The sequence below is a fragment of the Sciurus carolinensis genome, chromosome 3, assembly GCF_902686445.1.
Source record: "Sciurus carolinensis chromosome 3, mSciCar1.2, whole genome shotgun sequence".
Classification (NCBI taxonomy): Eukaryota; Metazoa; Chordata; class Mammalia; order Rodentia; family Sciuridae; genus Sciurus; species Sciurus carolinensis.
In genome coordinates this window covers 27,419,379-27,446,857 of record NC_062215.1, presented here as the reverse complement: position 1 = coordinate 27,446,857, position 27,479 = coordinate 27,419,379, and the positions used below count along the sequence as shown (strand labels likewise).

At 40.9% G+C, this 27,479-nt stretch overlaps 1 protein-coding gene across 1 annotated transcript in view; it reads left to right on the top strand.

The window, feature by feature from the left end:
* The window catches only part of Ca10 (carbonic anhydrase 10), a 481,024-nt gene that overhangs the window by 194,021 nt on the left and 259,524 nt on the right, over window positions 1-27,479 (top strand). Inside the window, exon 3 of the mRNA XM_047546776.1 lies at window positions 318-460. Coding sequence (XP_047402732.1) covers window positions 318-460 — 143 coding nt within the window. The remainder of the gene's footprint in view (window positions 1-317; window positions 461-27,479) is intronic.

Below are 27,479 nucleotides of genomic sequence, written 5' to 3'. Positions count from 1 at the left end.
TGCAAAGATGATAGGGCTTCAAAGAGATGAAAGCACTAAAGCATTATTGCTAACTCCACTCAACCAAGAGGCCATAGGATAAACTGGCCTGAAATGAGAAACTCGGACCTTGAGAGATCATGAATATAGGTCTGAAAGAAACTGACCAAAATTCAGGCCAGGAAAATACCATAGTGACACGCCTCCAGGTGGTCGCTATTTCCCTGAGTTTGAGTATTCGGTGACTTTCTTCGATTTTACCATTTTGTGTCATGGTTCCTAGATTGCTTCCCCACCCATGCACCCAGGCTAATTTTACAATTTGTTTTTGTTTCTAGTTCCTTCTTTCTGGGGATTGGTGAACTCAGCTTGGAATCTCTGCTCTGTGGGGAAACGGCAGTCACCAGTCAACATAGAGACCAGTCACATGATCTTCGATCCCTTCCTGACGCCCCTTCGCATCAACACTGGGGGCAGGAAGGTAAGCCACCATGTTGCTTCTCTTGGGAACTGGAGCATGGAGCAGGAGCAATGCTGATTCTGACAGCTGGTCCTCCAGGCCTCTGTCTCTGTATGAGTTTGTCTTTCCACCTAGCAATACGACAGAACTCAGGCCTGCTGCCAACAAATATCATCATGTCTAAACTGGGTTTTGTCTCCCCACCTACTCAACTCTCATGCTTCTAATTACTGTGCACCTCTGGAGGTCGCCCAAGGTCCTTTTCCTTGGTAGTCCTTGAAGGTCAGAAAACATAGTTGCCTCCCCTACATATCATGCTGGGAAAATCCTTCCTCTGAGACTCTTACTGGGTCTTCTTTTAAACCCAATGAAGTGAAAAAAAAATTTTTTTTTTAATAAAAGTAAAATCAGACCTTTATCATCCTGGAAGGAAAAACAAACAACAATCACCTTAGATGATCTATAAGAAAATCAATAATTAATCTTCCTAGGGGCATCTTGCTGCTTAAGAATCCTAACGCCTGCTCAGAAATGCTGAATTATGCTGTGCTTTGTGATTCTCACACCACAGTCCACACCCCCCTTTGGCCTCTGTGATGAGCTCCTCCTTAATTTGTGAAAGGGCATAGCACCCACAGGGTCTTCTCATTGCTGGAATCTAGCATTTCTCTTGCTGGCTCATTTCTATTCAGCTACCTTTCACTCTTGAAAAGAATGTTGAAGGTGGGAAAAAACCTCCACACGTAGGGAGTTGCATTTGAAGGTGATTTGGTTGTTGTGAACTCAAGAGGAATGAAAAATCATTTGAGTGCAAAAATTAGGGTTAAAATTATAGACTTGCATTATTATTGGGTGCAGATTCTCCAGGCTTTGAGCTCATTGGGCTCTACTCTTTCTTCTTTGTAATCTGTTCACTCTCCTCACTATAGAGTTTACAAGTTAATATGTTCCCTTTCTGGTATACTGGAATATTTTTCTGCCATATAACTATCACATACACACACACACACACACACACACACACATACACATCCCTAATGACTTGTCAAAACCTTGCTATTGACTTTGACTCAGATCACAAGGAAGTTTTTAAAAGACATTGCATATGAGATTAAGACCACTTATATAGTATTTGTGAGCTCTTTTAAATTTGTGAGCTCAAGAAATTCTTTTTGGTGTTAGAAGGATCCTATATAGGTCATTGGGTTGATTGCTTCTCTGATTCTATAGAAAACTAAGCTACTCCAATGATTTTTTCATTTGCAGTTTTAATTTTATAAACCTTACAAGAACTTAACATGACTTTTACATACACTGCTCTCTGAAAAAAGGTGAATCATTCATTCGAAGTTGTGAATGCATGTGAGTTTTCTGGTCAGTATTTAAGAAGGGAAAAGTGCAGTTCAAACTATTTACTCAAGCATCTTTTCTTTCTTGGAGAGGATGGTGGGGGATAATTGCATTCTATACAAAGGGAAAAGCAGTAAGATCTAAGGAAAAGCAAAAGTCCAAGATGCAATGGGATTTGGTGCCGGTGTTCCAGAAATTACCTCAAAGATGGAGAACAGTGCTAAAGCAGAGAAACCAAAGAGAGGGTGTTTGTCATGGGCATGGGGTGCAGAAGGGGGCAGAGGTTGGATTCTGAGGCTGTGTTAAGGAACTGGATTTTTCCCTAAGAGTTATGGAATGTTGAAGATTTTTGCTTTGTTTCGTTTTGTTTAAACATAAATTGGGAGTGGGATGGAAAGACGTCAAGCTAACACAAACAATGGATTTATATTTCTACTTTGTATCACACCACTTTAGAGGAAAATGTTGGTTTGAAAGAAAGAAACAAATTTCCAAATAGGTTCTCCCTCAAATGGAATGGGAGAGAAAAAAGTGGGAGATGTCCTAATGCGAAAAGTCCTCTGCCTGTTATGATTCTCTTGCTGTTGTTGTTTTGGACAAGTGACTTTTTATCTTTCCAATTCAGTAAAGTGTACCTGATCCAAATCAATTTTCAAAGGCACTGAAGTTTGGGATTTGGGAAACATTTACTTTCAATGATGTAAATATTTATATCTGGCACGATTTGTGTTGTCAGCCATTTAAAGAGCTGAGAACTGGCTGGCAGTGCCCTTTGCATTCATGAAAAATGGAAAATAAAATATAGATGGTAGCAGGATAAACTACCTGGTAATGAAATGCCTGAGCTTGATAGACAATAACTAAATCATGCTTGTATGCTTTTTTAAGGTGGTGTTTGATGAGTCACTTGTTTTGAAAGTGAGGATTCAAATCGCTGCTTTGAATTTAGGGTGTTTTTTTGCCTTAAAAAAATAGTCAACTCAAAACGTTTAAAAATCACCCTGTTAGACTGGGAGGTTTTTGTAGAATTTGGGCAAGATGCTACATTTTGAAGTCTGAGATCAGCTCTGTCAGTAGGTTAAATGCACCCCAGTAACTGTGTGTTTTGTGTTGCATTTTTATCTGTGAACATTATTCCTTCTGGTGTTTAAGTGCGTCTTATGCACAAAACTATGAAGCAGTTCTGCCACAGCCCCCGACTTGGGTTCTTGTGCTTGTTTTAACATATTCGACCTGACATGGGAGCTCAGATGATGGAATAAGAGCTTATCTTAGCATAGGCTAGGGCCAGAATTCAACCTCAACACAAAAATAGCAAGGAATGATTAATAGATGAGAGTCCAAATGCACTGTGACTTGGGTATAATAGAAAACATTCATTTTTACTTAAAAAGAGAATTCTTTCACCTTTTAAGTTGCTTACTTTCAATGGTAGTTCTTAAGCATTTTTGGTTGTTGTTGTTTTGTTTTGTTTCGTTTTGTTTCTGGTGGGAACCAATTTTATGTAACTGTCCATATATGACACATAGGACTCTTATAGATAGAATCCAAAATAATTGTTTTTTTTTCAAATGACCTTCCCTTAAGGTTGGTTGCATGTGGATGTAGGAATCTTACCTTCGAACTAATCTTTCACTCCATCTTTCACTGCTAAATGATTTGAAGCTAATTAATCCATTTTAGATAAAGCTACTGAATTGACTCAAGATAAAAAAAATGGGTGACAGATTTTTAAGGACATCTAATACTAGTTTTGGGGATGCAGCCAATCCATCGCTGAAAGTGGAAACTCTAGGATCTGCAACCTCTGGGAAAGACTTGGGTGGTGGAAATAGCAGACTTACCTAGTGATGTGGTCAGAGATAAAATAAGCGAAAGAAGAAGGAAACTGACCTTCAGTCACTTGGACTTATCTCAAAGAGGCAGAAGTTCCCCCAACTTTTCTGGCTTCTTTTTAATTTTTGCCCAGCGAAGGCCAGGAACGTGGTTCTCGGAAAGAAACCCCAGGCACCTCTCTACTGTTGCCATCGGTTTTCTTTTGACTTCTGATTACTTGCATCTTGCAGCAGGAAGAGTCTCAGCAGGAGACATGGGAAATGTGTAAATTGGGTGAGTCTTGAGGACTTTAATTTAGAGGGATCCTTTACAACTGCCTGGGTCCTAAAGGGAAGAGGGGAGGGAGTTAGCTGCCAGAACCCCAGGGACAGGGAGAGTGTGGAGAGGGACACCTGATTTTTCATAAGGAAAGAGGTCAGCTCACTGCAACCCACAGGGATGTAGCTGAGAATTAAAGACCTGGACCCCTTTTCTTTTACCTCCCCTCTTCTGCCACACTCCCCTTGGGAAAAAAAAGTCAGTGTACAAAGGCACCTGTGATTGAGTCTGTATAAACCAGCCTTGGAGTCACAATGCAAAGTGAAGGACCAAATGGAAGACATATGGCAGGGAGCTATAGGCATATTCACATGACCAGTTCCACATTCCCTGTGAAATAAATTTGAGGCACTAAAACTCCTCATTACTTATAAAATGAGGCACAAATGCTCCAGCCTGGCACTCACAGACCTTGCAATTCAGCCCCAAATCTCCTTTCCAGAGACTTACGCTACTTAAACATTGTGTGTACCTCTTGTGCCCTGGGAAACTGTAGTACTTTTTTTTGAAAAAAATTGGAGGTATCTCACCTTTCCCTAAAATCTGTGCCTCTACCACAATATGCCTCTCCCCCTGGCATGTCTCAGGACTTCTTTTTAATTACCTCCTCCATGAAACTCCTCTTGGTCTCCTTAGCCAACTGTGAAGTCTCTTTTCATTTGACTTCTCAAGCATCTATCTTATTTATGTGTGTTTTAGGACTCAAGCCTTGGTCTCTGCTCTAGTAGTCCTTAGATTAAGAGCTTCTCAAGATAAATATGCTTTCATATTTTCATTTTCTGTCCTTGGTCTTATCTGTGATGGTGCTGGTTGATTTGAACTGAACCAGGATTACCCTTGATTGAGACAGACATCATTATCCTACGTACATGTATGATCACACGAATGGCATGAATCTACATTATGCACAACCATAGAAATGAAAAGATGTACCCCATTTGTGTACAAGGAATCAAAATGCAGTCCGTAATTTTTTTTTTAAATTTGAAAAGAGAAATAAAAAGGTTTATGTGGAATTTGTCCATAGTTGCTATGATTCAAGGTGGAAGAAATATGGATGCCCCCATACTGACTTTGCTAGCAATGGAAATTGTCATTTAAGCTAATCTTCAGATATTATACTTGTCATGGAATAGTAAAATAACTTGGAAAAGTAAGGAATGTTGGTTTTATATGTAAAATCTTGCTCACTTTTCTATCATTAAATTTCCCCATGAATCTCATAGCAAAATTCAGCTGACCATAATTAATCATTGCTATTCATGGCATGGTGACATTGCTATGTTCTGAAACCTTTTATGTGAGAGGCATTTATGTTCCTCCAGGGGATTTATGATATATTTGGGGAGAAAATATAGATACACAGAAGTTAAATGGCGGTAACTGATTTAAACAACTATTTGAGATAATAGCAGAGTAGGTAGTAAATAAACTGTGACATGATTAATTAGCAAGTTAATCATTTTGACACTAATTTTTAATGGGGGTAAGAAGCTGGGTTGGACAGACCAGACTTTATGGAGGTGTTAGGATATGAGCTAACTTGAAAAGGTAGGTAGGATGAAATGTAGTTTGCAGGAAGGTCTATAAATGTCAAATGATCTGGCTAGAAGAGTAAAAGAAAAGGCAAAGACAGATCTATTTTGCCATCTAACTTTCTTTCTGTGATGCTCTTTTGATTATAGCTAATGTTAAACTTTCATAGGTAAGTATCCGCAAACATTTAAAACTCATTAGCTATCTTTAAGCACCAGGAACCTTTTTACACTGAAACTCTGCTATGGAAATGGTGTGTATAATTTTATGTATATTTTGGGATAGAGTAGAATTTAAGAGTGTCTGAATGGATAGATGCAATTCTTACTCGTCTGTATTTTGTTGGTAGATAAATTCCTTGACTTACCACCTTGGTAATAGCCCTTCTCAGAAGAAAACAATTAGGGGTCTTTTTATTGCATGTAACTCTCACCAACAAGGAAAATGTTAGGGTTGTGAGATGGACAGTAACTGTGGGTGAAAGTGACTGGATTATCTTAGAGATTATGGTAGCTAAGGTCAAAAACAAAAAGTCAGACATTGTCATACATGGATATGAACACTTCAAATGTCTGATTTTAAAAATGTTGTAATTAAAATAGAGATACAATCTCATTGCTTCATGAAAGATGACTCCAGGGGATTGGGAAGCTCCCAAAAATGAGATTATGGTAAAACAATTATAAATGATGATAACAAAGAGAACTGGTTGAAGTGAAAGATATGGATGTGACTGCACAGGGAGTTCTGTTGGAAATAAAGTTTTTAAATGACCCATAAAAGATGTGAGAGAGGAGCTTCCAGTCAAGAAGAAGGACAGAGGGAGGAGGGTTTATGGAAGTGGTTTCACAGAAAAGAAGACCCAGAATGAACTGAGGCCTCCAGAAAAGGAGAAAGGTTTTTGAAAGTTAAGATCAGAGAAAGCAAGAACTGCAAGACCATGTAGACCTCTGTTTTGGAGGAGAACAGATGTCCACAGAGGAACTGGTGTGAGACCTGGGTTTGAATTTGAGGTTCAATGCCGACCAGTCATATATGAGAAGGTTAACCTCTCTACGTTTCAGTTTCCTTGTTTGTAAAAGAGACATTATAATAGCACCCAGTTTTCATGTGGGAAAAAAAATGCACTTATGAGGCAGGTTACGGTTGAAGTTATGTCAGTGACTGACAGAGAAGAACTTGCTCAACCTTAATTCCCTACTGTCAAACATGTTATCAGTGCTGTTAGAGAAAAACCACAACTTCCATTCAAATTTCTCTGTCCAAGAAACTAACGTTCACATTAGAGTTAGTAACAGATGTGCTAAGAGGTGAAGGATTGCAATTCTTTTTTTAAAAGCATTTTTAATTTGTTTTAATTGGTTATACATGACAGTAGAATGCACTTTGATATATCACATGTAATGGAGTATAATTTCTCGTTTTTCTGGCTCTACATGATGTAGAATCCCACCAATCATTCACTTATATATCTACATAGGAGGATTTCAGTTCTTAAATGACAGATTTAAGAATTCACAGCCTCCTCTCTGGTACCCGCAACCCAAGAGGCTGACATCCCACTGACATAAAGGTAAAGTTTTCCTCTCTATCTATACTTACAAAAAGTTCTACAGATTTAGACTGGGAAAGAAAATGCTCTAAGAACACTCACTATGTGTGGAAAAGGAGAGAAAGTGAATGGACAATGTGCTCCATCTGGGTGAACAGCGCAGGGAAGAGGCCAAGAGAATTCCACTCAATCACTGAGAACGTAAGGTACTGCCTCCATGGTAAGCGAGGTCACTGCCATGCAGTGCCCTTCACGGAGAAGACAGTATCTGGGAATCACCGTCAGGGCCCCCAATGCTGGGGGAAAGTGGACTAATGGAAAAGACATTGACAGGATAGTGTAAAGAAGAAGAGGCACAAAGAGACAACAGAAAGAACCCGGATGTTCTCTCTTCAATTCTATCTCCCTACCTGAAAGGAAAATACTAGAAGGAGTCATTACAGTAGCCCTGTGATTATTCCTTGCCCATGAAGCCTCAGAAGCATTGGTGTTTGGAAGAGACTTGGGCCAGACTTCAATTCAAAATAAAAGGAATTAGAGCTGTGTGTAAATTGAATGACCTCCTTCACAGGCAAGAAAAAAATAAGAGTTCTGAGAAACACTGAGGACTGCTTGAAATTGTAGAAGACACTCAAACATCAGATGAGAGCTTTGGCTTGACCCGGGGACCCCCTGCCAACCTGGAAATCCTTTGGTTCGGTATAAGCAGAGGTTGGATGGTTGGATAGGACACCTGGAATATATTTGCTTGAAGCTGAACCAAGAATGAGAATTGAATGAGGATGTAACCAACCCGCCCCACCGCAAAAGGAAAACTTCTGTTAAAGCACCAGTTTGGGCTTGGAAGAAAATTGTCTTGTTTCCTTCTCAACCTTTATCAAAATTACTCTTCAGTTAGATGCAGTGGCACCTGCGGTCTTAGCTTTTCAGGAGACTGTGATGGGGGAAGGATCGCTTGAGTCTAGGAGTTCAAGGCCAACCTGGGCAACGTAGTGAGGCTCTGTCTTAAAAACAAACACACACACACACACACACACACACACACATTAACTAGAGCGCAGGCCTCAGGGCAAAATCAATGTTATAAAAACAGGTTTGATAGATAAAGAAACAAGGCCAAGGTCATCATGTTCATACTTAGAGCTGTTTGCAGGGGGTAGGTTTCAGTGAGTAGTAGTGAAATGATGAAAGATAAGCCAAATGGGAAAGACAGAGATGCTGCATTCTACGTCAGAAGGTGGACTCAGCGCAAAGGCGGTCTGCTGTGAGCTCGGGTTCTCAGGCACCATTCCCCCGCTGAGATCTGGGCTGAGGTTGGCTGCCTTATTGGTGATATTCACCTCTTGACATCATCTAGAAAATCAACACAGAGTCATTAGGCACGTCTTCCAAGGAAATCCTTCGTTGTTGTTGGCTTTAGTATTTTATAAACATACCTAATTCCCATTTTACTCCTCCAGTGCATATTGGAAAAGACTGTTACTTTGCTCTCCTCTTTCTTTTTTTTTTTTCTCTCTTCCTTCTTGTTCCTCTAACCCCTTTATCCTCATCTTCATTTTCCCTCCATGCAGGATTCCCTCTGTCTTACTTGCTCTCTTATCCTTTCCCCCTCTCAAATCTCTTCCTTCCCAAGCCTCTTTCTCTTCTCTGAGTCCTGAGTTCGTATGATCAGGGAACCTGTGCCCTCTCCCTTCCACATCAGAGTGGAGTCAGTTCTCTCCATTCAGGAATCATTTCAGCTGAACACAGAGTGGCAGTTGCCTGGTTTAAGTGAGGGAAAATGCAAGTTATCAGGAAATGAGCATAATTTTTTATTAGAGAATATGGGAAAGATTAACTCAAGATGTGTCATTAATTTATAGGCAGATGAATTCCTGGAAGGAAGAATGCCCTCCAGGAATCTCCTGAGTTACCTATCGCTTCATACCACTTCGGTTTTTTTGGACATGTGATCCCACAGATGAAACTAACAGGCATTTTACAAATTAATTTTAGTCTTAAAATAGACAAGACAGTACATTATTCACGTACACGACTTGCCCTTCAGTTCTCGTACCATCCCTCTAACTATGAGAGAGAAAAGCAGGAGAAAGGGAAAACCCATGACCTAATTCTCTCCAGCCAGTTTCATCTCTCAGTTCCCAGGACAGGTTCCATCACAGCCAAGATAACGTGGAAAAGCACCTGAGAGACAGCAGAAACTGTCACCTGCCAAGACAACTTTTTAACTTTGATATTAAAGAACTGGTACCTGTTTTGCTTTTGCTCCAAGAAGGCTCTAAAATTGGCCAATCTGTTCCTTGTAAGCCTGATGGTTTGGCTGGATAAACCAGCAAAGCTGCCTCATATGAACTGTAGAGATTTTGAATCCTATTCAGAGGAACCCATGGCCTAAAACACAGGTATTTGGGGACCTGAAAATAAAAATAAATAATTTCCCCACCACCTCAGAAAAAAAAAATTGAGGTAGATTCTGTTTGGAGGACTCAAAAATGTACTTTTAGTTCTATTATCTAAAAAAATAAATAACTAGATTACAGCTGAAAAATGAAGATTAAAAAATACAATTTTGAGGCTCCATACAATTTAAACAAACAACTGAGTGACTATCTGACTTAACTTTTCCTATGGGAATTTAATGTCATATAGATACAACTTTATTAATACTACATGAAGGATTTAGAATAACTAAAACTATCCATCTATTCCCATTAGCACCCATTGTTTTCTTTTTCTTTTTTCCACCTTTTTATTGGCACATTATGTCATACGCACTGATGGCATCTGTTATTACACAGTCATACGTGCACACAATGCAACAATAGAATTTGACCAATATCACTCCCAGCACTTCTTCCTCCCTCCCCATCCATGTCCTCTACTGATCTCCCTTTGATGTTTAGGAGATCCACCCCTACCATTTTCTTTTTCCTCTCTAGCTTTCGCATATGAGAGAAAACACACAACCTTTGATCTTCTGAGTTTGATTTTTTTTTCACTTAATATGATGATCTCTACTTCCACCCATTTTCCTGCAAATGCCATAATTTCACTTTTCTTTATAACGGAATAAAACTCCATCATGTGTGTGTTTGTTTGTATGTGTGTGTGTGTGTGTGTGTGTGTGTGTGTGTATCACATTTTCTTTAACCATTCATTCATTGATAGACACCTAGGCTGGTTCCATAGTTTGGCTATTGTGAATTGTGCTGCTATCAGCATTGGGATGCATGATTCATCGTAGTAAGATGACATTTTTAACTTTTGGAATGTAGGCTTTCTGATCTTTACCATGTTGTATGCTAGAGACAAGAGCCAAACTGCAAATAATGCTAAGATTAGTCTAACATCTGTTTTTCTCCTACTGTAATCCAAAGTCTGTTCAGTCAGCATTTCCATTTTGTTAAAGTTAATAATGCCCACGGAATGTTCCAGATTATTTTTCTGTGTTTTACTCAGAACTTCATCATACATGACAATGATGTGAGTCCATTCTGATGACATTGTCATTATCCCTTACACACCCACATTCTGACCCATACTCCAAACACCTAGGTATGACATCATGTGATGAAGTTGTGTGATCCTACTTCTACCAGTGGATCAAACACACCCCCACATTTTGCTGTGTTGTATCGCTAGAAACCTATCCAACCAACACATGTCACCTGCCCAATAATGTTTTTCTGCTACCTTTAGAACAAAATATCTTCCCATCACTTCTAAGGAGCAGAGATTTTTCTTAATTTGTATTTTCCTCTGAAGTATTCAGAAACATTTCTTCCCTTTTAATTCAGAATAAGTCACTCTTCTTCCACTTTTCAGTCAAGTAGCTGTTTTTACTAATTTTTCCATATAAGCAAAATGCATTACTTGGGCTATGATGCAGAAAATAGTAACATTAAAGCATGTTCCTATCTACTGCTCTGTTACTAGGTAAGTTTGAATATAGAAATCAACTTAGTGTGTGTTGATTGCTAATATTTTGGTCAGAACATATAAGACAAGATAGAGTCAGTCTTTAGAGCCTTCTAAGACTGACTCCCTGGCACTCCTAGACAAAGTGACTCTTGTACAGTAAAGTACCAAAGGAATTAGCTTTCATCAGCTTTCAAGCACTCACCTTGTGCATCTCGTCCCACCTTCTCGTTAAATGACTTCAAGTTGGTACCTTGACATTCACCATGGTAGGAGTGTTCACACCACAGAAATCTGTAAATGCTATATACATCAGGGAATTTCTTTTTCCTGCAGACCTGGGTGATATAGACTTACCACCATATCACTGCTCTTAGAGGTCAGTCCCAGAAGAAGGGTGAGCTGATTATAGCCAGCACTCATAAAAACTGGAGGACCTGGTAAATCACCAGTAACACCCATTTTAGGTGGTGTTGGAAAGAAAGTTTCAGATTTGTTATAAACATTGATATTGGACATTACTCCAGTGACCATGAAGAATGATACAGATTGAACTGCCTATACTCAGTATTTCACCCTCCCCAAACTCACTGGCTGTGACCTGCTTCATAGAGTGTGGGGGGGCATTATTGACAAGAACATATGAACATACACATATATGGTACTCTGATTTTTTTTTTTTGACCTTGATCCCTTCAACCTGCTTGCTTGTTTGTTTTTTTTTTTTTTTTTTTGGGAGGAACTGGGGATTTAACCCAGGAGCATGCTACCAGCAAGCTACATCCCCAACTCTTTTTATTTTATATTTTGGGACAAGATCTCACTAAGTTGCAGAAGCTAGCCTCAAACTGGTCATCCTCCTGCTTCAGCCTCTGGAATCTCTGGGATTATAGGCCTGTGCCACTGTGCCTGACTCTTTTAAGAAGTCTTCTTTACTCGCTCGCCCCTGACAACCCATACTCCTCTTAATGACAGGCTGGCAAAGGTTATGTTGGCATAGAGGTCTGGGCTTTGCCCATTGCCTTGGCAGTCACAAAACAGCATCCTCAACTTTTTCACAAGTTTAAGTTTTGCTACTCCAGAATCTGGACAGTCCTGAACCATTTCATAGCCTCCGGCACCTGCTCCTCCACCAGCTTCCTCTCAGTCTCACTCTGTGACCCACAGCAGAGCAGGCTACACTGTACGTACTACACTCTTCCCAAGTGCCAGGCAGGAAATCGGGAGGAAGCTTTTAGTCTTTTCCAAGCAAGTGATCTTTATCCTACACATTGACTTTTAATGATTGTTTCAGTTTCTGAATCCAAAAAGTAAGTTTTTTTTTTCTTTTAAATCTGAATAAGAGTGAGGAAATAACCCTGTGCCAAGCAATTCTGAGCCCATGCTGTTCAATCAGTTCGAAGTATTACTAGCATTTTCCTCAAGAGTATAATATACGACAACTGCCAAGCTTTCCTTTTGCGATTACAAAAAGGACAGATACTAGAGCGAGCCATATTTCAGCACTGCAGGGATATAAAAAATGAACTGCTAAAAACGGCCCAGGAGGAATGAATAGCAATAAGACATCAATGTCATGTGTATACTGATTTGTGATGAATTTCCAAAAGGCTTAATGGTATGATGCTATGATATATAGGGGCTTTCTGAAAGTTAATAACTGTAAGTTATCCACTTGGAAGAATGTAATGGGGAAAAGTAAGTGGTCACAGATAATATATAAATAAGTAACTTCATTAATAGAGTGAAACTGTTCGGTGGGTTCTATGTTGTTGCCCTCTATGATTAGAAATGTAAAATTAAAAGACTGTGAAGACATGAAAAAGGTCAAATGTTATGCAAACACCCCAAAGTACACATTTGGTAAGGCCTGTGATTTGTCTTGTCATCAATTGGAACCAATTTAACCAAAGAGAAGCATGCATGCACAAATGTTGACCCCCTTTCCAAGGTGAATTAACAACAGACAGAGTCCTCTGTCTGTTGGAGATGGAGTCCTAGACGTAGGGGCAACAAAAATCTGTTTGCACAAACAAATGACCCTTGCCAGTCACCAGGTGGCCTGGTGTTTCCCCTGCCCCATGGATTGTGTGGTTAAAACACCAATGAGATGCAGGAGCTTGCATAAGGATGGTTCCTTTCAACCTGCAGTCCAAGTTCCTTGTGGTCCAATAATTTTTATGCTGTGTCAGACCACTTCTGGTTAGCAGCAAGCAAGGAGCATGGTGTAAAGAATGCACTTGATAATGTTGATTGAATGAAATAATAAATAGATGAGTGCAAAACTGCCCCAGGTCCTGGGATTACAAATAGACGAGAAAAGAGAAAGGAACTCAGTATATTAAGTACCTCCGACATCCATTTATACATACATATTTTATCTCGCTTAATTCCCTGAACAACCTGAGATGGTCAGTTGTACGGACCAGGAAGCTGAAACGTACAGTTGTTAAATAATTTACGGAGAGTTGCAGGAACGTAAGAAGCAGAACTGAGTTTCGACCTTAGGTGATCTGCCTTCAAAACCGCATTCCTTTCCAGAATGTCATACTAAAGCTGAAGGCAGGGGAGAAATATTTTCTGTCTATATCAAGAGTTTAGGATGAAGAAAGCATGTGATCGGAAGAGTCCTCACCTGCGGCTCATTTCCTTCTCTTTGCCAGGTTTTGAGAGAATGATGGAAGGTGTGTCCCCCTCGTCTCCCCCTGTTCCAGCTGGTTCATCTGCAGCCTGTTTGTTTTGGCTCTGGCACTATACATAGTTTGTCCTGGTGGATGGCACTAATAGTTCTGTTTTGTTACATGACTGCCACTCTCTTCCCCAGCAAGGTGGTGAAGCACACATTAAATGCTTTTCTGAATGGGTCATTAATTTCCCTACACCCTTCATCCCCAAAGTGCCATATAAAATGCTCCCATATAGTCATGGTCATCACCGCACAAGTCCCAGCAGGCACAGTGTAAGAGAAAACATAGTCATAATTTCTAGGACTCAGCATGTACACGTTCTCTGTGTGGAGGGTGGTGGTGCCTTCCGGGTTCCCTCCACCGCCTCTCTTTCCTGCTCTCTTTTGCTTTCTGATAAAGAGACACCTCTGTCTTTCTGCATCTAGGATGTTCCCCCCAAAAACAGTGATAGGCACCTTTCCAAGTTCTGCAGGGCTCAGAGCAGATCAGGAATAACTTTTAAAGTCATGAGCCTCAAAGGACTGGCCAATGTAAATGGCTTGTCCCTGTTTCTCCTGGGCAGTCATCCTTTAAGTCATTTCATATGATGTGCATAATTTAACAGGGCCGAAGCTGACACATCCCTGCCATTTAGTTCTCAGTCTGCCCTCAGTTCTCCATGGATAATAGTGATGATAATGAATGGAAATTTTAGGGTTGTTCTTTTCCTAGTTCAGTATTAAGACCAAAGGGAATACAAGGGTGACCCTCAGTTCCCAAGTGACACCAGGAATTAGACAATCAAATCAAAGGCTTACAATTACAGTGGTATTGGCTCATTATTCCCACTCAAGTCCATTGCTGCCAGCTTACCCCAGCTTCCCAGTCTCCTTCCTTCTGTCTGGGTCCGGGTGAGTCATGCTTCTTGGAGGCTCAGACGGCAGGGACACCCTTGCTGCTCCCACCTACCAGCACTCTGCTCAGCAGGCACAGCTGGGACAGGACAATGTCGCTTCCATCTTGGAAGTGATAGTTGACCAAAGCACGTGAAGGCCTTTTGCCCAACTCTGAACGGTCTGACCTTGAAGGGACTTTGGTCTTCTTCTGGGTTTCCCAGAAGATAGCATGAATTTTCCAACTTCATAGGTGCCCATAACAGGAAGTGTAAAACAAGACTTGGAAACCATCTGGGTAACCATGCCAGTTGAGACTGTTGTCTGTCACCAAGAAAAGGACACCTGACCTTGGCCACAGGCATTTAGACTCTCTGCTCAGAGTAATTCACCCTGCCTCCAGCTCCTCAGCCAGAGTTTCCCCTCCCTCTGCTTTTGTTGGGGTTCTTGGCCCCTCTGCTGTTTCCCTGAGAGAGCCCCAAACCTTTATGTAAGTGGAATCTCAGAGTCTAGAATAATATTCTTGTCATGCCAGAGAAATAAGCAAATTAAGTTCCTCCTTAACTCCCTGTGTTCAGGAAAGAAATTGCTCCCCTACCGTCCTGCCTTTATAGAAGGACGCCTCCCCCTCTGCCCCTTGGCTTCCACCTTTCCTCTGCTGCAAGAGGAGGCAAAGTCACTGGGTCAGGCTTGTTCCTCCCATCCGAGGGGTGCAATCTGAACGCAGACAGAGGAGTTGCCTAAAAGGCCCCAGAGTTTCTTTCTTATTGCTATTAACATGAATGCAGCATTATTAGAATGTGCAGTGAGTTTTAGATGGACATTTTATCCTTTTGTTACCAAGGCTTTTCAGAAGATAAAATATACATTATACTGCACGGAGTGTATGAAAGTTCAGTAAAATATGATAATACCGCTACACACGCTGTTCTCTTGGGTATGATATCAGGAAAATGTTTTTCTCTGACAGCTTCTTATAATGGATGAAAATATTCCCTCTCATTGCCCACACAGTGCAAGGTTTGAGGCATATTATTGGAGTCAGGTAATCTGCCTCTGAAATACTGGTATTTGAAAAGCAAATTTAAGGCTTAGGACATTTTCACTTTATGATCATTGACACTGATGTTAGTAAACTCTTTCTGTAGCTATGAAGAAGAGAAATGGCAGACAAGTTGTTTTTTTTTTTTTTTTTTTTTTTCCCCAGTTGCCATTTGCTTTTCAGTGACTGCACCATATGGAGCACAGTAAATAAAGTATCAAGGTGGCAGGATGCATGGAGAAAAGGAAAGCACTTGGACTCCAGTGGTCTCTAAGCAAGTTACATTACTTCCTTGAGCCCCTTCCTGACCTACATAGTGGAATGAATATTAAAGAATTGTGGTGAGGATCATGGTTTAGTGGACGACTCTCATTACTGTGCCTAGCACATGGTACTTCCACAATTAAATCTGAATTTAACAGAGTAATAACCAACCCTGGAATTATGCCAAGACTACCCATGTAATAATATGCTTATGATTTGAATTTAATATCATTTTTTGCCATCAATGTACTTTTTAGTCCATAAAAGAGGCACGGGTACTATACAGAACATGGTGAAATACATGCTGGGTTGGAGGCCTTACAGAACACATGCGTGTGCTATCGGTACTTCCTAGTCCTCATGAAGTACAGTTATTCATGTAAACTACTCATGTAATTGCTCATGTAATTTATAACAGGGCATATAACCTTGTCTAATGGTCTGTCTTGCCTACCCCTGAAGCCACAAATTATTTGGCATAGGTACCCATTAAATATGCACCAAAATTGTTGGTGGTACTTGATAAATATTTATTATATTTATTTGGACTAAATAGATCAAACTAGGAATATTCAGAGATGTGAATTTCATCATAACTCCTCTTGTGTTCCCCAGAAAATGACAAGTAGGTAATTCAAAATGTTATGAATGGAACAAAAGATTCCCCATGACATCAAATGATTAGTGTTTAATTGTAGATCAACCGGACTTCTAATTTAGTTTCCAGCCTCCCTTTGGTAACTCTTTACCATTTCGTCTCAGTCTTTTGAGCTTCTTCTGGATTGTTCTTTTGCATCATTCCAACCAGCAGTCTCAACTCAGTCCCTCAACCCTTATAATGGACCTTGTATATAGTGTCTGTCATAAAAGAATTTAAATGGCACATCGGTTAATCGGTCCGGTAATGTTATGCAGAATGGGTCATCTCCTCTGATTCTTCACTTGCTCCCAATGTTTTGCAATACTTCCCTGGGTCTATTACTGCCCCCAGGATCAGTTCAATTGTCTGCAAGCAGCAGGCAAGTCTCCTATAAACTTTACAAGCCATATATGGAAATACATATCAGAGAAATGAGCAATGTTAATTCACTCATTAAATTTGATAAGCAAATAATATCCATGAACATTCTCTCAGTCTTCACAACATCTTGATGAGGTAGGCAAGGCAGAGTTTTAGTAAACAATTACCTCAATAATGCTACTGAATAAATAACTATAGAATCTTGATTCTATAAAACATAAGTGTGTAAAATTTCTTGCTGATAAGTCTTCAAGTCTGCTGAGGCAGGTCCACCTGGAGCGTCAGGTCAAAGTCAGATGTGTTCTATTGTCCAGCAGCTACCTAAAGCGTGTCCTGCTGGACTGAGACCAGAAGTTCTCAGAGGGGCAACTGGAAGAACAGCACGCCACATAAGCATTTGTTCAAAATCGGTCCACTGTCCCTTCTGCCATATTGCATTGGTCAACATGCAGGACCAGCTCTGAGTTCCACCCTCATTTTTTCCATTACCCAGTCTGGCTTTTATTTGAGAAATGTAACATAAATCAATTCAAGGTTAACAAAGTGATACATTGAAAGGTGATAACTTACCCAAATGTGTACCCGCTCCAGCCAATGACAAATATCTTTAAGATTTATTTTGCTTTATGAAACCCAAACTTATAAGCAGTTTCAAGGAGCTACCGTTGGCATTTTGTACAGGATATCATGTCATAGGGGCTTCCAGGAGTGACCTCAGGCGAGAAATTTCATCTCTAGTTTCTAGGAAAAAAACCTGGCTTCCTCTGAACAATCCATGAGCTTCCCCCCACCATGAGAACTGTGTTGTCTCTTTCCCTTTGAGTGCCAGATCTTCAGAGACACCCTTGCACTTGTAATAAAATTGGAAAGACTTTATAACACACTGACTTCCTCTCTGAATTCTATCATCCCATTCGAATTTGTTTTTAACTTGCTTTGCTGGTGGTGCTTGTTACAAGCAGCATTAAATGAGATGTTTTGCTTTGTTTTGTTCTGTTAACCACATCCAGTTATTTGTGGAAAGAGCCAGGATAGAAGAAAGAACAAAACAAATAATTAAATGAAGCTGTGCACTGTCAGGAGTACCTGATTAAGAAGAGGGAAATCAGCTCATCTCTTTCTCTACTCTCTAGTTTTATTAATTGGTAGAAGGATATTCTGTTTATAATCAAAATTAAACCAAATCTTTAGAGATTAAGTTTTTTAAAAGAGCTTAAGGGCAGGATCAGAGGGGATTCCGCACATTGTCTCTAGCTCTCCCCTCTCACACCGTCCCCCGCTCTAAGCCTCTGTCACCCCTGTCACCAGCCAGAACCTGCAAAAGGACAGGAGGCTCCCCTTCTGCTAATTCCTATCACTTGGCTTCTGGGGTGGCGGCTGGTTTCAATAGCTGCAGTTACCAGCATTTGGAAAGAAAAGACAACAGGTATAAGCTGAAGCAAAAAGATGGAGCAGAGCCACACAGAGCAACATTTTATTTCATATCTACAGTTTTTAAAACTGAAGCAGAAGATGTCCCTAAGTGCAGACAGAGTGGAAGGAGTCTCAATAGCTTACAAGAGCCAGGGCAGCAGAAATGGAGGAGGGGGCTCTGGACTGGCCTGCAGGCTATTCAGGAAAAGGGTCTTTCTCAACACTCTTGTTACCTCCTGTGATTAACATGGAGGAGACGAGAACATTGCAGCAGAGCGAATCCTGTAAATCTCAGAGGTACCGTATGGTCTCCTAAGAGAATGGGATGCTTTTTCTGGGAAACCAAATTATAAAAAGCAGAGTCTCTTGCTGACTATTAAATAAAAAGCTATCAAAAGAACATCTGTAGAAGATGCCTTGAAATGGGGTCTTCGTCCTTTGAATGGATGATTAGACATTGACAGGGTCGGTCTCATCTCAACACTGTAATTTTGCTCTTGCAGAAGGAGTTGCTTTTCAGTGCTAACATTTGCCATGTTTCTTCAGGGTTTTACCATGACTCAAAATAACTTGATAAAAAGAGCAGAGGACACAAAGTTTCCCTCTTTCAAACTTGCAGCCTTTGCCTCTAAACTCCACCTGGCTCATGTGGCTTTTCTTTCCTTGACCTCATGGTAGGGCGCTCTGTGCCCAGTCTTGAGGTAAGCAGTGACTCATTTTGCAAGCCTGACCTGCAGTTCTGGAGAAGTCTGTGCTTCCCTTCAGGGCACTGGTGGCGAGACAGAGAGGGCATCCAGTTTTCCAGAGTGAGCTCAGTACACCTATCACCTACCTCACGTGTGCCAAGGAAAGGGCTGCACATCTCCACCAACTGTGGAAGAAACTTCTCTGAAACACCCTGTGTACCAGCACATGCATTCACTAGAGTAATGGTCCTTCATGAACTGCGAAGGCCGCTGGAACTCTGGTTTTTGCAGAGAATTAGATGAAATCAAGTCAAGAAGTCGGTTATGAAAACCAAGGACATTTTATTCAGCGAGAGTGGCCTATTTTACTAATGTCTTTGCATCCATATCAGATTAGCATAATCAGAGTTTGATTCTCTCTGCCTTTGGACAGATGTCACAGTACATAGCTTTCCTAGTGATTTGGTAAAGTAGGTACTAAACACATCCCTGGAATATGAGCTGTGATGCTCTGGCTCTTAATCCAGTGGATGAGGCGGGAGTCGTTTGGAAGTTACAGCACTGATCCTTAACTGAACTGGCTTTTTATTGAGTAAGTGAGTTTGTATTTCCCCAATAGTCAGGAATAAAGGTGGTCAATATACTCAGCTCACTCTTCCTATTGTCTGCCTTCTATTTTATTTTGGCGTAAAGCTAGCTAATACCAAAAGTATTAAAGTGCAAGCCAATAATAGAATGATATGAAGTTGAATGCTCTCAGAGGCAAACTCAGCTTCCTAACAAAATCTAATCTAGCAAGCAGGAGCTGTCAACATGATAAATATTCTGGTCTTTAATATCAGTTTACATACCAGAGCAGAAGAAAAGGAGAAATTATTCACACATTCACAATTTGTTAAGATGCTGTTGTTTAACATCAAGTGACAGAGGCCTGTGGAAATTCAAAGTTAAGATGGAATCCTTTGGCTGAGTCTGATTCTAGACTCTCCAGGGGCCTCCTGATGCATCAGTGCCACCAAAGTAATTACATCGTCACACATGAGCACTCCCAGGTTCAACACTTGTGGGAATGAGTTTTTTCAATTAATCTCTGTGCCTTAGCTAACTATGGGTTTCATCTGGCATAGGATGCAGGCAGAAGGAGGGCACAATGTCACATGGAACCAGGTCTGAGGTCGTGAGTTAAGAAAAGCCTGGATGGCCATGTTTGTGCACACTGGAATTGTGCAGAACTGGGTCTGATCCCACCTCTGTTATTTCATTCATTTACTTACCAACTGGTTATTGAACATCTACTATGTGCCAGGCACTTCTCTAGGCTCTGAACATACAACACATGTGGGACATATAATTTAGTGGCAGTATTACAGATCATAGGTTATGGAAAACAGATTCCGAGACAGACACATAGGTACAGGAAGTTAACTGAAAAAGGCTCTCAGACTTAACTGTTATTGGGGGAAGGGAGGAAAAAAGACTGGGTTAGCAAAGTAGCATCAATAAAGGGTACAGCTTATCCCACAGGGAACTCTAAAGCTGACCCCCATTTGAGTGTGCGAGACCCCACCTTTAGACAGGTGCGTAGGCCAGTCATTGACTACAAGCTTTCTTGGAAAGGGTGTGATTTGGGGTAGGGCTTTCACCAGCCAAAGAGTCATGAACTCTAAGTAGGTAACGGGAAAAGCCAGAGAATGATAGGAATACCACTTACTAGCCATGTGACCCTTCAATTCCTTGTTCCAAGAGAGGAGGAAGAAAAGGATGCCCAATGAAACAACTGTTCTTGAGAACTTACTTGATGCTATACTCTTTTAGATCCATTCTCAATTAATCCTTACAAGACTATGAAGTCAGGAGGAGTAGTTATTTCTACCTGGTCCTCAGTGAGAACTCAGCCCAGACCCTTCTAAATCTGAACCCCATTTTCCAAATCCACAATTGTGTCCTTGCTGCACTGGGAGAGTAAATGCAATTTCTGTGGCCCTGATGAATAACTCTTGATCTCCAGTCTTGGGGCAAATCTTCAAACACTTGCTCTCTGTAATGAAAAGAATATGGGAAAATTACTAGAATCTTTGATAGGTGAGATTCTTGTGCAGCTTATTCTTGTGCATCTGTCTCACTGAACTACAGAGCAAAAAAAGCAACCACCTTAGAAGACTTGGAACATGCAAACAGCTCTCTTTAATGTTCTTAAATCTGTTCAAAAATATGAGTAAACTGAGGTTGAGAGGGATTAAGTGATTCATCCCAGCTTATGCAACTACACAGTGGCAGAAAAACGTTCTGAAACCAGGTCTAAAAGAGGCTCAAGAGCTCCTGAGTCTTGTGGTTTTATTACATCCACCACCTCCTGTGGCCACCAGAAGCAGAAGAAGCTTAGATAGAGGTGTCCTCATCCAGCCTGCAAATAACAGAGGCAAAGAGGAGTCAGTGATGAGTTAGAGGAGGAACTGACCCCCTTGACTATGTGCTTAATAAGTAAGCAAACCAAGCTAGCTCTTGCTCCATGTCTATAAAAGAGATTCCAAAATGCATATTTTTTATTGTGAAATATTTTAGGACTTTTTATCACTTGCACATTTACCACATGATTTTTTTTTCAGTCCCTTGGTCAAAAAAAATCCCTAGAATATATTCAGGGAGCTCTGGGTGTGCTTCATGGACAGAGGATGAATGAACCTGGGGAACTCTTAAGCTGCAGTGGCAATTGGCTATATTCCACCCTGGAGTAGGGAGGGTGGCAGGTAAGATGCAAGGAACTGGCAGGAGCTGGGAAAGATGGTGGGAGAGGGGTGGGCAAGCTGGAGAGATGAGCAGTTTAGGATCAGGAAAGGTCTCCTCTAGTGTTCCAGCAAGAGGCAGCCTCATCCTTCCACACTGGTCAAAGGAGAGACCAAAGGAGATATCACTGACTTGGTCAAAGGACTTAAGTTTGTAATAAAAGGGTTTTTTTATAACCATAGTTTTCATGCTACAAGGGTGATGAACTTGTCTTGGCTTGCTCAGGACTTTCCCAGTTTTAACACTGAAATTCTTACATCCCCCAAAGCCTCTCTATCCCAGGCATCTATGGGATAGTCAGTCACCTCCAAGAGTGTGTACCTACCAGATTCACAGGAACTGCAACTCAAGTATGCTACCCCCGTCTCTCTTTTCCCCCACAAACACATCAGGCCAAGGATCTTCCAATATATGGCAGGCCATAGAGTTCCCATTTTTATTTAAAAGATATGGCAACCCTAGTGCCATAACCCAGGAAACCAAGAAATTTTCTCCCACTTTTGCTTTACCAAGGAAGAATTAAGGCCTTGGTACTATAAAATAACTGATTGCATTGTTCTCTTTTCTTTGTGTTCTAAGAATTCCCCTCCTGCCAGAATATCTTGAGCTTTTTTCTCTAGCTCTTGAAAACATAGTTTTCCAACATAATGTAGATGGGTTGCAAGTGTTGACTAATTAAGTTTTGACACATCACCATCTTTCATGAGGTGGCTACGGCGTGCTTCATGTAGGAGGGTAAAAAAATTAGAAAGAGTATAATGGGGTTTGCATTTCTTCTAACATAGGCATCCCTGGCCACCTGCCAGCCTCAGTGGAGGGTGCTTCAGCATGGGAACTCCTGCTTTACTGCGAATAATGTGGATTTGCAGTTTCTCTCCACAAGTGTGCGCCTGCTTTGTTGGGAAAGAGGAAAAATCCAACATTACGCTGCATGTATAAACCCAGGAACAAAACACACCCTGCATCTAGGATGTGCAGCGTGTGGAGGAAGCAGCAGTGCCATCAGAAATAGCCTATCGAGTTATTAGGAGGAAAGGTCTAAGCATTACTAAGTAGGCCACTTCCAATCAGCACCCGAAAACTATCCCATAAAAGTCCAAGCCCTGAAGGGAACACAGACTTTCTGGGTTTCTCGAGGAATGTTGCAATGAAATCCACCCTTGAGTCAAAGAGGATACAGGATATGATCTCTATAGTACTAATTATCCTCCACCACATTTATCCTTTCTGTATAGTCATTTGATTAATGCTGTATTCCCCACCAGGTGAATATCCTTGAGGCTAAAGATCATGTGTTTCTAGTGACCATGGATCCCCAGAACTCAACACAAGGCATAGCAACAGAAAGATACCCAATGATATTTAAGAAGTGAATATGCCCATGAATGAGCAGCAGCATGTCCCTCTTCTGAAAGCCTGGCCCCTCCTGTCTCTTTCACAGGGCCCATCCCACTGTATTACATAAGATCAGATCGTGCACTATGGATTGAACTGCCTGCTTCCCCATTGTATGCTGCCTGAAGGCAGCCATCACCGAACCGCCAGCACCTTCACCATGAATGGCCTTCCATCAGTCATATTGCAGGAGGGGCAGAGTAACAAAGTACGATACGACTGGCATTCCTTTGATTTTGTTATGAGGGATGACATACTGAATTTATAGCAAGCATGACACAGAATCTTTAGCTAGTTGATAGACTGATAGGTTTGTCTTTCCTGCCAAGGATAATCGGGATTCTGACTAGACAGCTGCTGTCATTGAAGAAAGCTCCTACTTGAGCTGAGATTGGATTCCATTCTCAGACTTTTTCATTATGTGTTCTTGGCAGGTAACTGTTCTCACTGCCCCTCATTTTCTGTAACAGGGGCATTGACAAAACCTGGTGTCCTAGTCTCACGAGGCTCTTGTGAGGAAGAAACAAGAAAAAGATGAAAATAATGTGATGGAGAAAAGTATAAGTCACCACAGACTCCCAAGATGACAGATTTCTTCGCCCCTGTGATTCATCAGAGGCATCTGGCCATTTCTGAGAAGAATATAACCATGTTCCCCTTCTGGTGAATTCAGAAATAGTTTCCTCCAAGAAGGGATCACTAGGAATTGCTTTTTTAGTGGATGAAAAATAAATCTAACCTAAGTTTCCTAGAGGCCCCCAAAGACCCTTTGAGTATCAGCATTACCTAGTTAGTCATGGTTAGAAAAGAAATTCCCCTTGTTAGTTCACTGTAAATAAATTTTCTTGGGTTTTCCCATTGTGAAGGTAACAAGGGCTTGTAAGAGTAAAACAAGAAATTCAGAGAAGGAGGAAGAAAAAATTACACATAATCCCACCTTTGAGAAATAACAACCATTAATATTATACTGTGTTTCTTTCTGGCTTCTTATTTCAGGAAGTGTTTTTTTCTTTTACAAAAGCCCATTTTATATCTTGCTTTTTACATTTCTCTGCTTTATTATAAACTCTGGATAATATCATCTCATTAACTGTAGCACTCATCTTTATAAGATAGTTGTGAGGATGAAATGAGAGAATGAATCCATCCTTAATGATTCTTAATGAGGGCTCAATAAATGTTGGCTGCTTCCATCAACAACAACATCAGTAGCATTATTAAGATTATCATCATTTGTTTATTGTTCTTTTTGTATTGGGCTTGTAGGGTGCTTCTGAATTTTGGATATTAAGAATAAGTTCTATGCTACTAAGTCCTTCTTTAAGAAACTTTTCCCAAATGCTTTAAGGAGTTGTTGATTATTATTTTGTCAATGACTATTTAACATCCTCCCCCAAATACAAGGAATATATAAAACGTTTAGATGACATGATACTAACAATTCTTGTTCCTGTTTAATTCTTCTATATTGAACCCTCAAGTAATGTGCACAGGTACTAAAGCTGGGACATCAGAGAGCCTGGGAGACTTTGCCAAGCTCTTGATGCTCATGTTTATATGTCTTCTGGCATTTGCAGCTTTGTTTATCCTTTTAATGTACCTTTGCCTTCTTGTCATAGCACTAAATAGGCCCTGGCTCTAGGCTGGGTCTGGCTGTACATACAGACTATGAAGACAGTTCCTGCCTACCCACATCCTCTGGGACAAGAGTGGGCCCACCAGAGGGGACTTGGGAGATCCAACTACAGCAGAAAAATGTATTCATAGAGGTGACTTTGCAGTGGTGTAACACATGGATTCTGGGTTCAAATTCCATTCCTCTTAAGTGTGTGGCCTTGATTAAGTCACTTAACCTTTCTAAACTTCCTTTGTCAATGTCTGTGATGGGGAGGATAACAGTACTTCCCTTCTAGGACTGTGAGGACTTGTGGCCCTGTGTCAAGTGCCCAGTGCAACTGCCCAGTCCAGACATGAGCTCAGCAGGTGCTGACCCCACAGAGCTCACCATCAGGGCCAGTCCTTCTCCTCCCTCTCCTCTGCCTCTTCCACCTTCCTCTTCTCTAAAAGTCAGGAGGTACCATGTCTAAGGCATAGCATCAAATATATAAGGAGGGGTTGATATGATAGCCTACAAATTGGTACCAAATATAAATCTTAAGGGTGAGACAAAAGGAATAAATTAAAAATCGAGTAAAGGCCTCTGTCGTAGGATGGGAGGAGAAAGAGCAGGTATGAGGATTTTACATCAAAGGCTTATTTTACCAGGTTTTTATTTGGTAACAGACAAAGGGTGGATCCAGTAGCCAAAGGGTCCACTAGACTGCCCAATTTGGAATAGACACTGTCCAATTTTTCATTTAAAGGATGGATCAATCTCAGATTAGGCAAACACAAAATGGTTCTTGTAAACCTAACTAGATGGTAATACCTTTATATATTACATATAGGTTAGAGCTAATGTTCTCTTTGATTTACAATGATTATTTTTTCTTTTATGCATGACTCAGCCAGGTACAGCAGATGCTACCTATCATGGTGTCATATGGAATAGATGTGAGGGCTGGGGATATAGCTCAGTTGGTAGAGTGCTTGCCTTGCATGCACAAGGCCCTGGGTTCGATCCCCAGCACCACAAAAGAAAAAAAAAATCACTGGAAATGGAATAGATGTGAGCCGTCTATGGGAAACAACCAATAGGAGACACTTTGTTCAAGATAGGCCAGGAAAGGGAACAGTATATATACCATCCCGTGAAATGCCAAAGGGAAGAAACATCAGTGGTGTCTCACTTCCCCAGATGAGGAGCAGAATCTATTGTTTGGGTTTCTCTCTGTATGTCAGAGACCCAGCTGTAGAGTCCATGCCCAATCAAAAAGTAAGTTAGTTTGAAGTCTTTTTCAACCAGAAACCATTAGAAAAAATCATCACATAAAAACTTGATTTGCACTCCATTAAGTGTGGACATTTTTTTAGCTAACTAAGCAGATTCACAATCAATTCATTCAAATAGGTGAATAGCATTCCCAACACATATTCAGAAGGAATAAAATCATGTTTTGGGGAAAAAAATAAACCACAATCTAGACTTACTTTCGTGTGAAGATTTACTTTATGTGAGTGTCATTACTTCTTTGGGCTCCTCTAGAATCCATCCCCTTCCCTCGCTGCTCCCAACTCCATCCTAATGCAGACCATCCAAGACAACCTATTAATTTTCTAATTGATATGCTCTCCCCTGGTGATTCCAATTCATGCTTCATTCTCTTTATCCAGAGGTTTTCAAATTAGAATCTCCTCACCTCCAACACAATCACTATGTAAAACCTTTCAGAAGTGTTCCACAATGTTCAGAATAAAGACAAATCCCTTTACTGTGGTCCTGTTAGAGACTCTCACTGAACCTCAAACTCTTCCTTGGTAACTATGATGAGACTTGTAATTTTATCTTCACTTCTGTGAGTATTTACATTTGACTTGTCTCCTCACACTGTACCTTAACTCTACCAGGATTCATGTGATTTTACCTAACACACTCTTTAGCAAATAGCAACTGCCAAAACCAAAATGTACTGAATAAATAAATGTCACTTTAAGGGTCCTTTTGCCCTCACTTGCCATTGATTCTTAGCAAGGACAACCACAAGTAAATACTCATAATCAGGGAACTGTGTTCCCCACTTTTTGAACTCTTCTGATTTTTCCTGTTTCAAAAACACATGGTCATGAACTTGATGTTTTCTATGACTTTTTCTGCTACTATGGAAGAGTGCCGAGGACATGAGCAATATGCTCAGACAGACCTTGGTTTAAATCTGAACTCTGCCACTTCTCACCCTATGGCCTGGGGGAACTTTCCAAAGCTCTTTTAGTCAGTTTGGGCTGCTATAACAGAATGCTGTGGACTGGGTGCCTTACAGACAGCAGAGGTTTATTTTGCATAGTTCTGAAGGCTGGACATTAGAAATCAGGTTGCCGGCACGGTCAGGTTCTGGTGCACACCCTCTTCTGGGTTGCAGACTGCCACCCTCTCACCGAATCCTCACGTGGCAGAAAGAAGATGAGAGTATTCTCTGAGACCCCTTTTATGAGGAGGCAAAGTACTTCCCAAAGCACAGTGTGTTGGTCAGCCTTATGTCACTCAGATAAATCTCTAATCAACTTATAAAGAGAAACAGCTTCTTTTGGTTTGGAGACTTCAGGCCGTGATCAATTTTCCTCCTTGTTCTGGGCCTCTGGGGAAGCAGCACATCCTGGTGTAACTGTGTGGAGCAGCCAAGCTGTTTGTCCCACGGCCATGAAGCCTAAGAGGGAAGAGAATGGGGCTGGGGCCTACTGTCCCATTGAGGTGCATCCCCAACAACCTAGC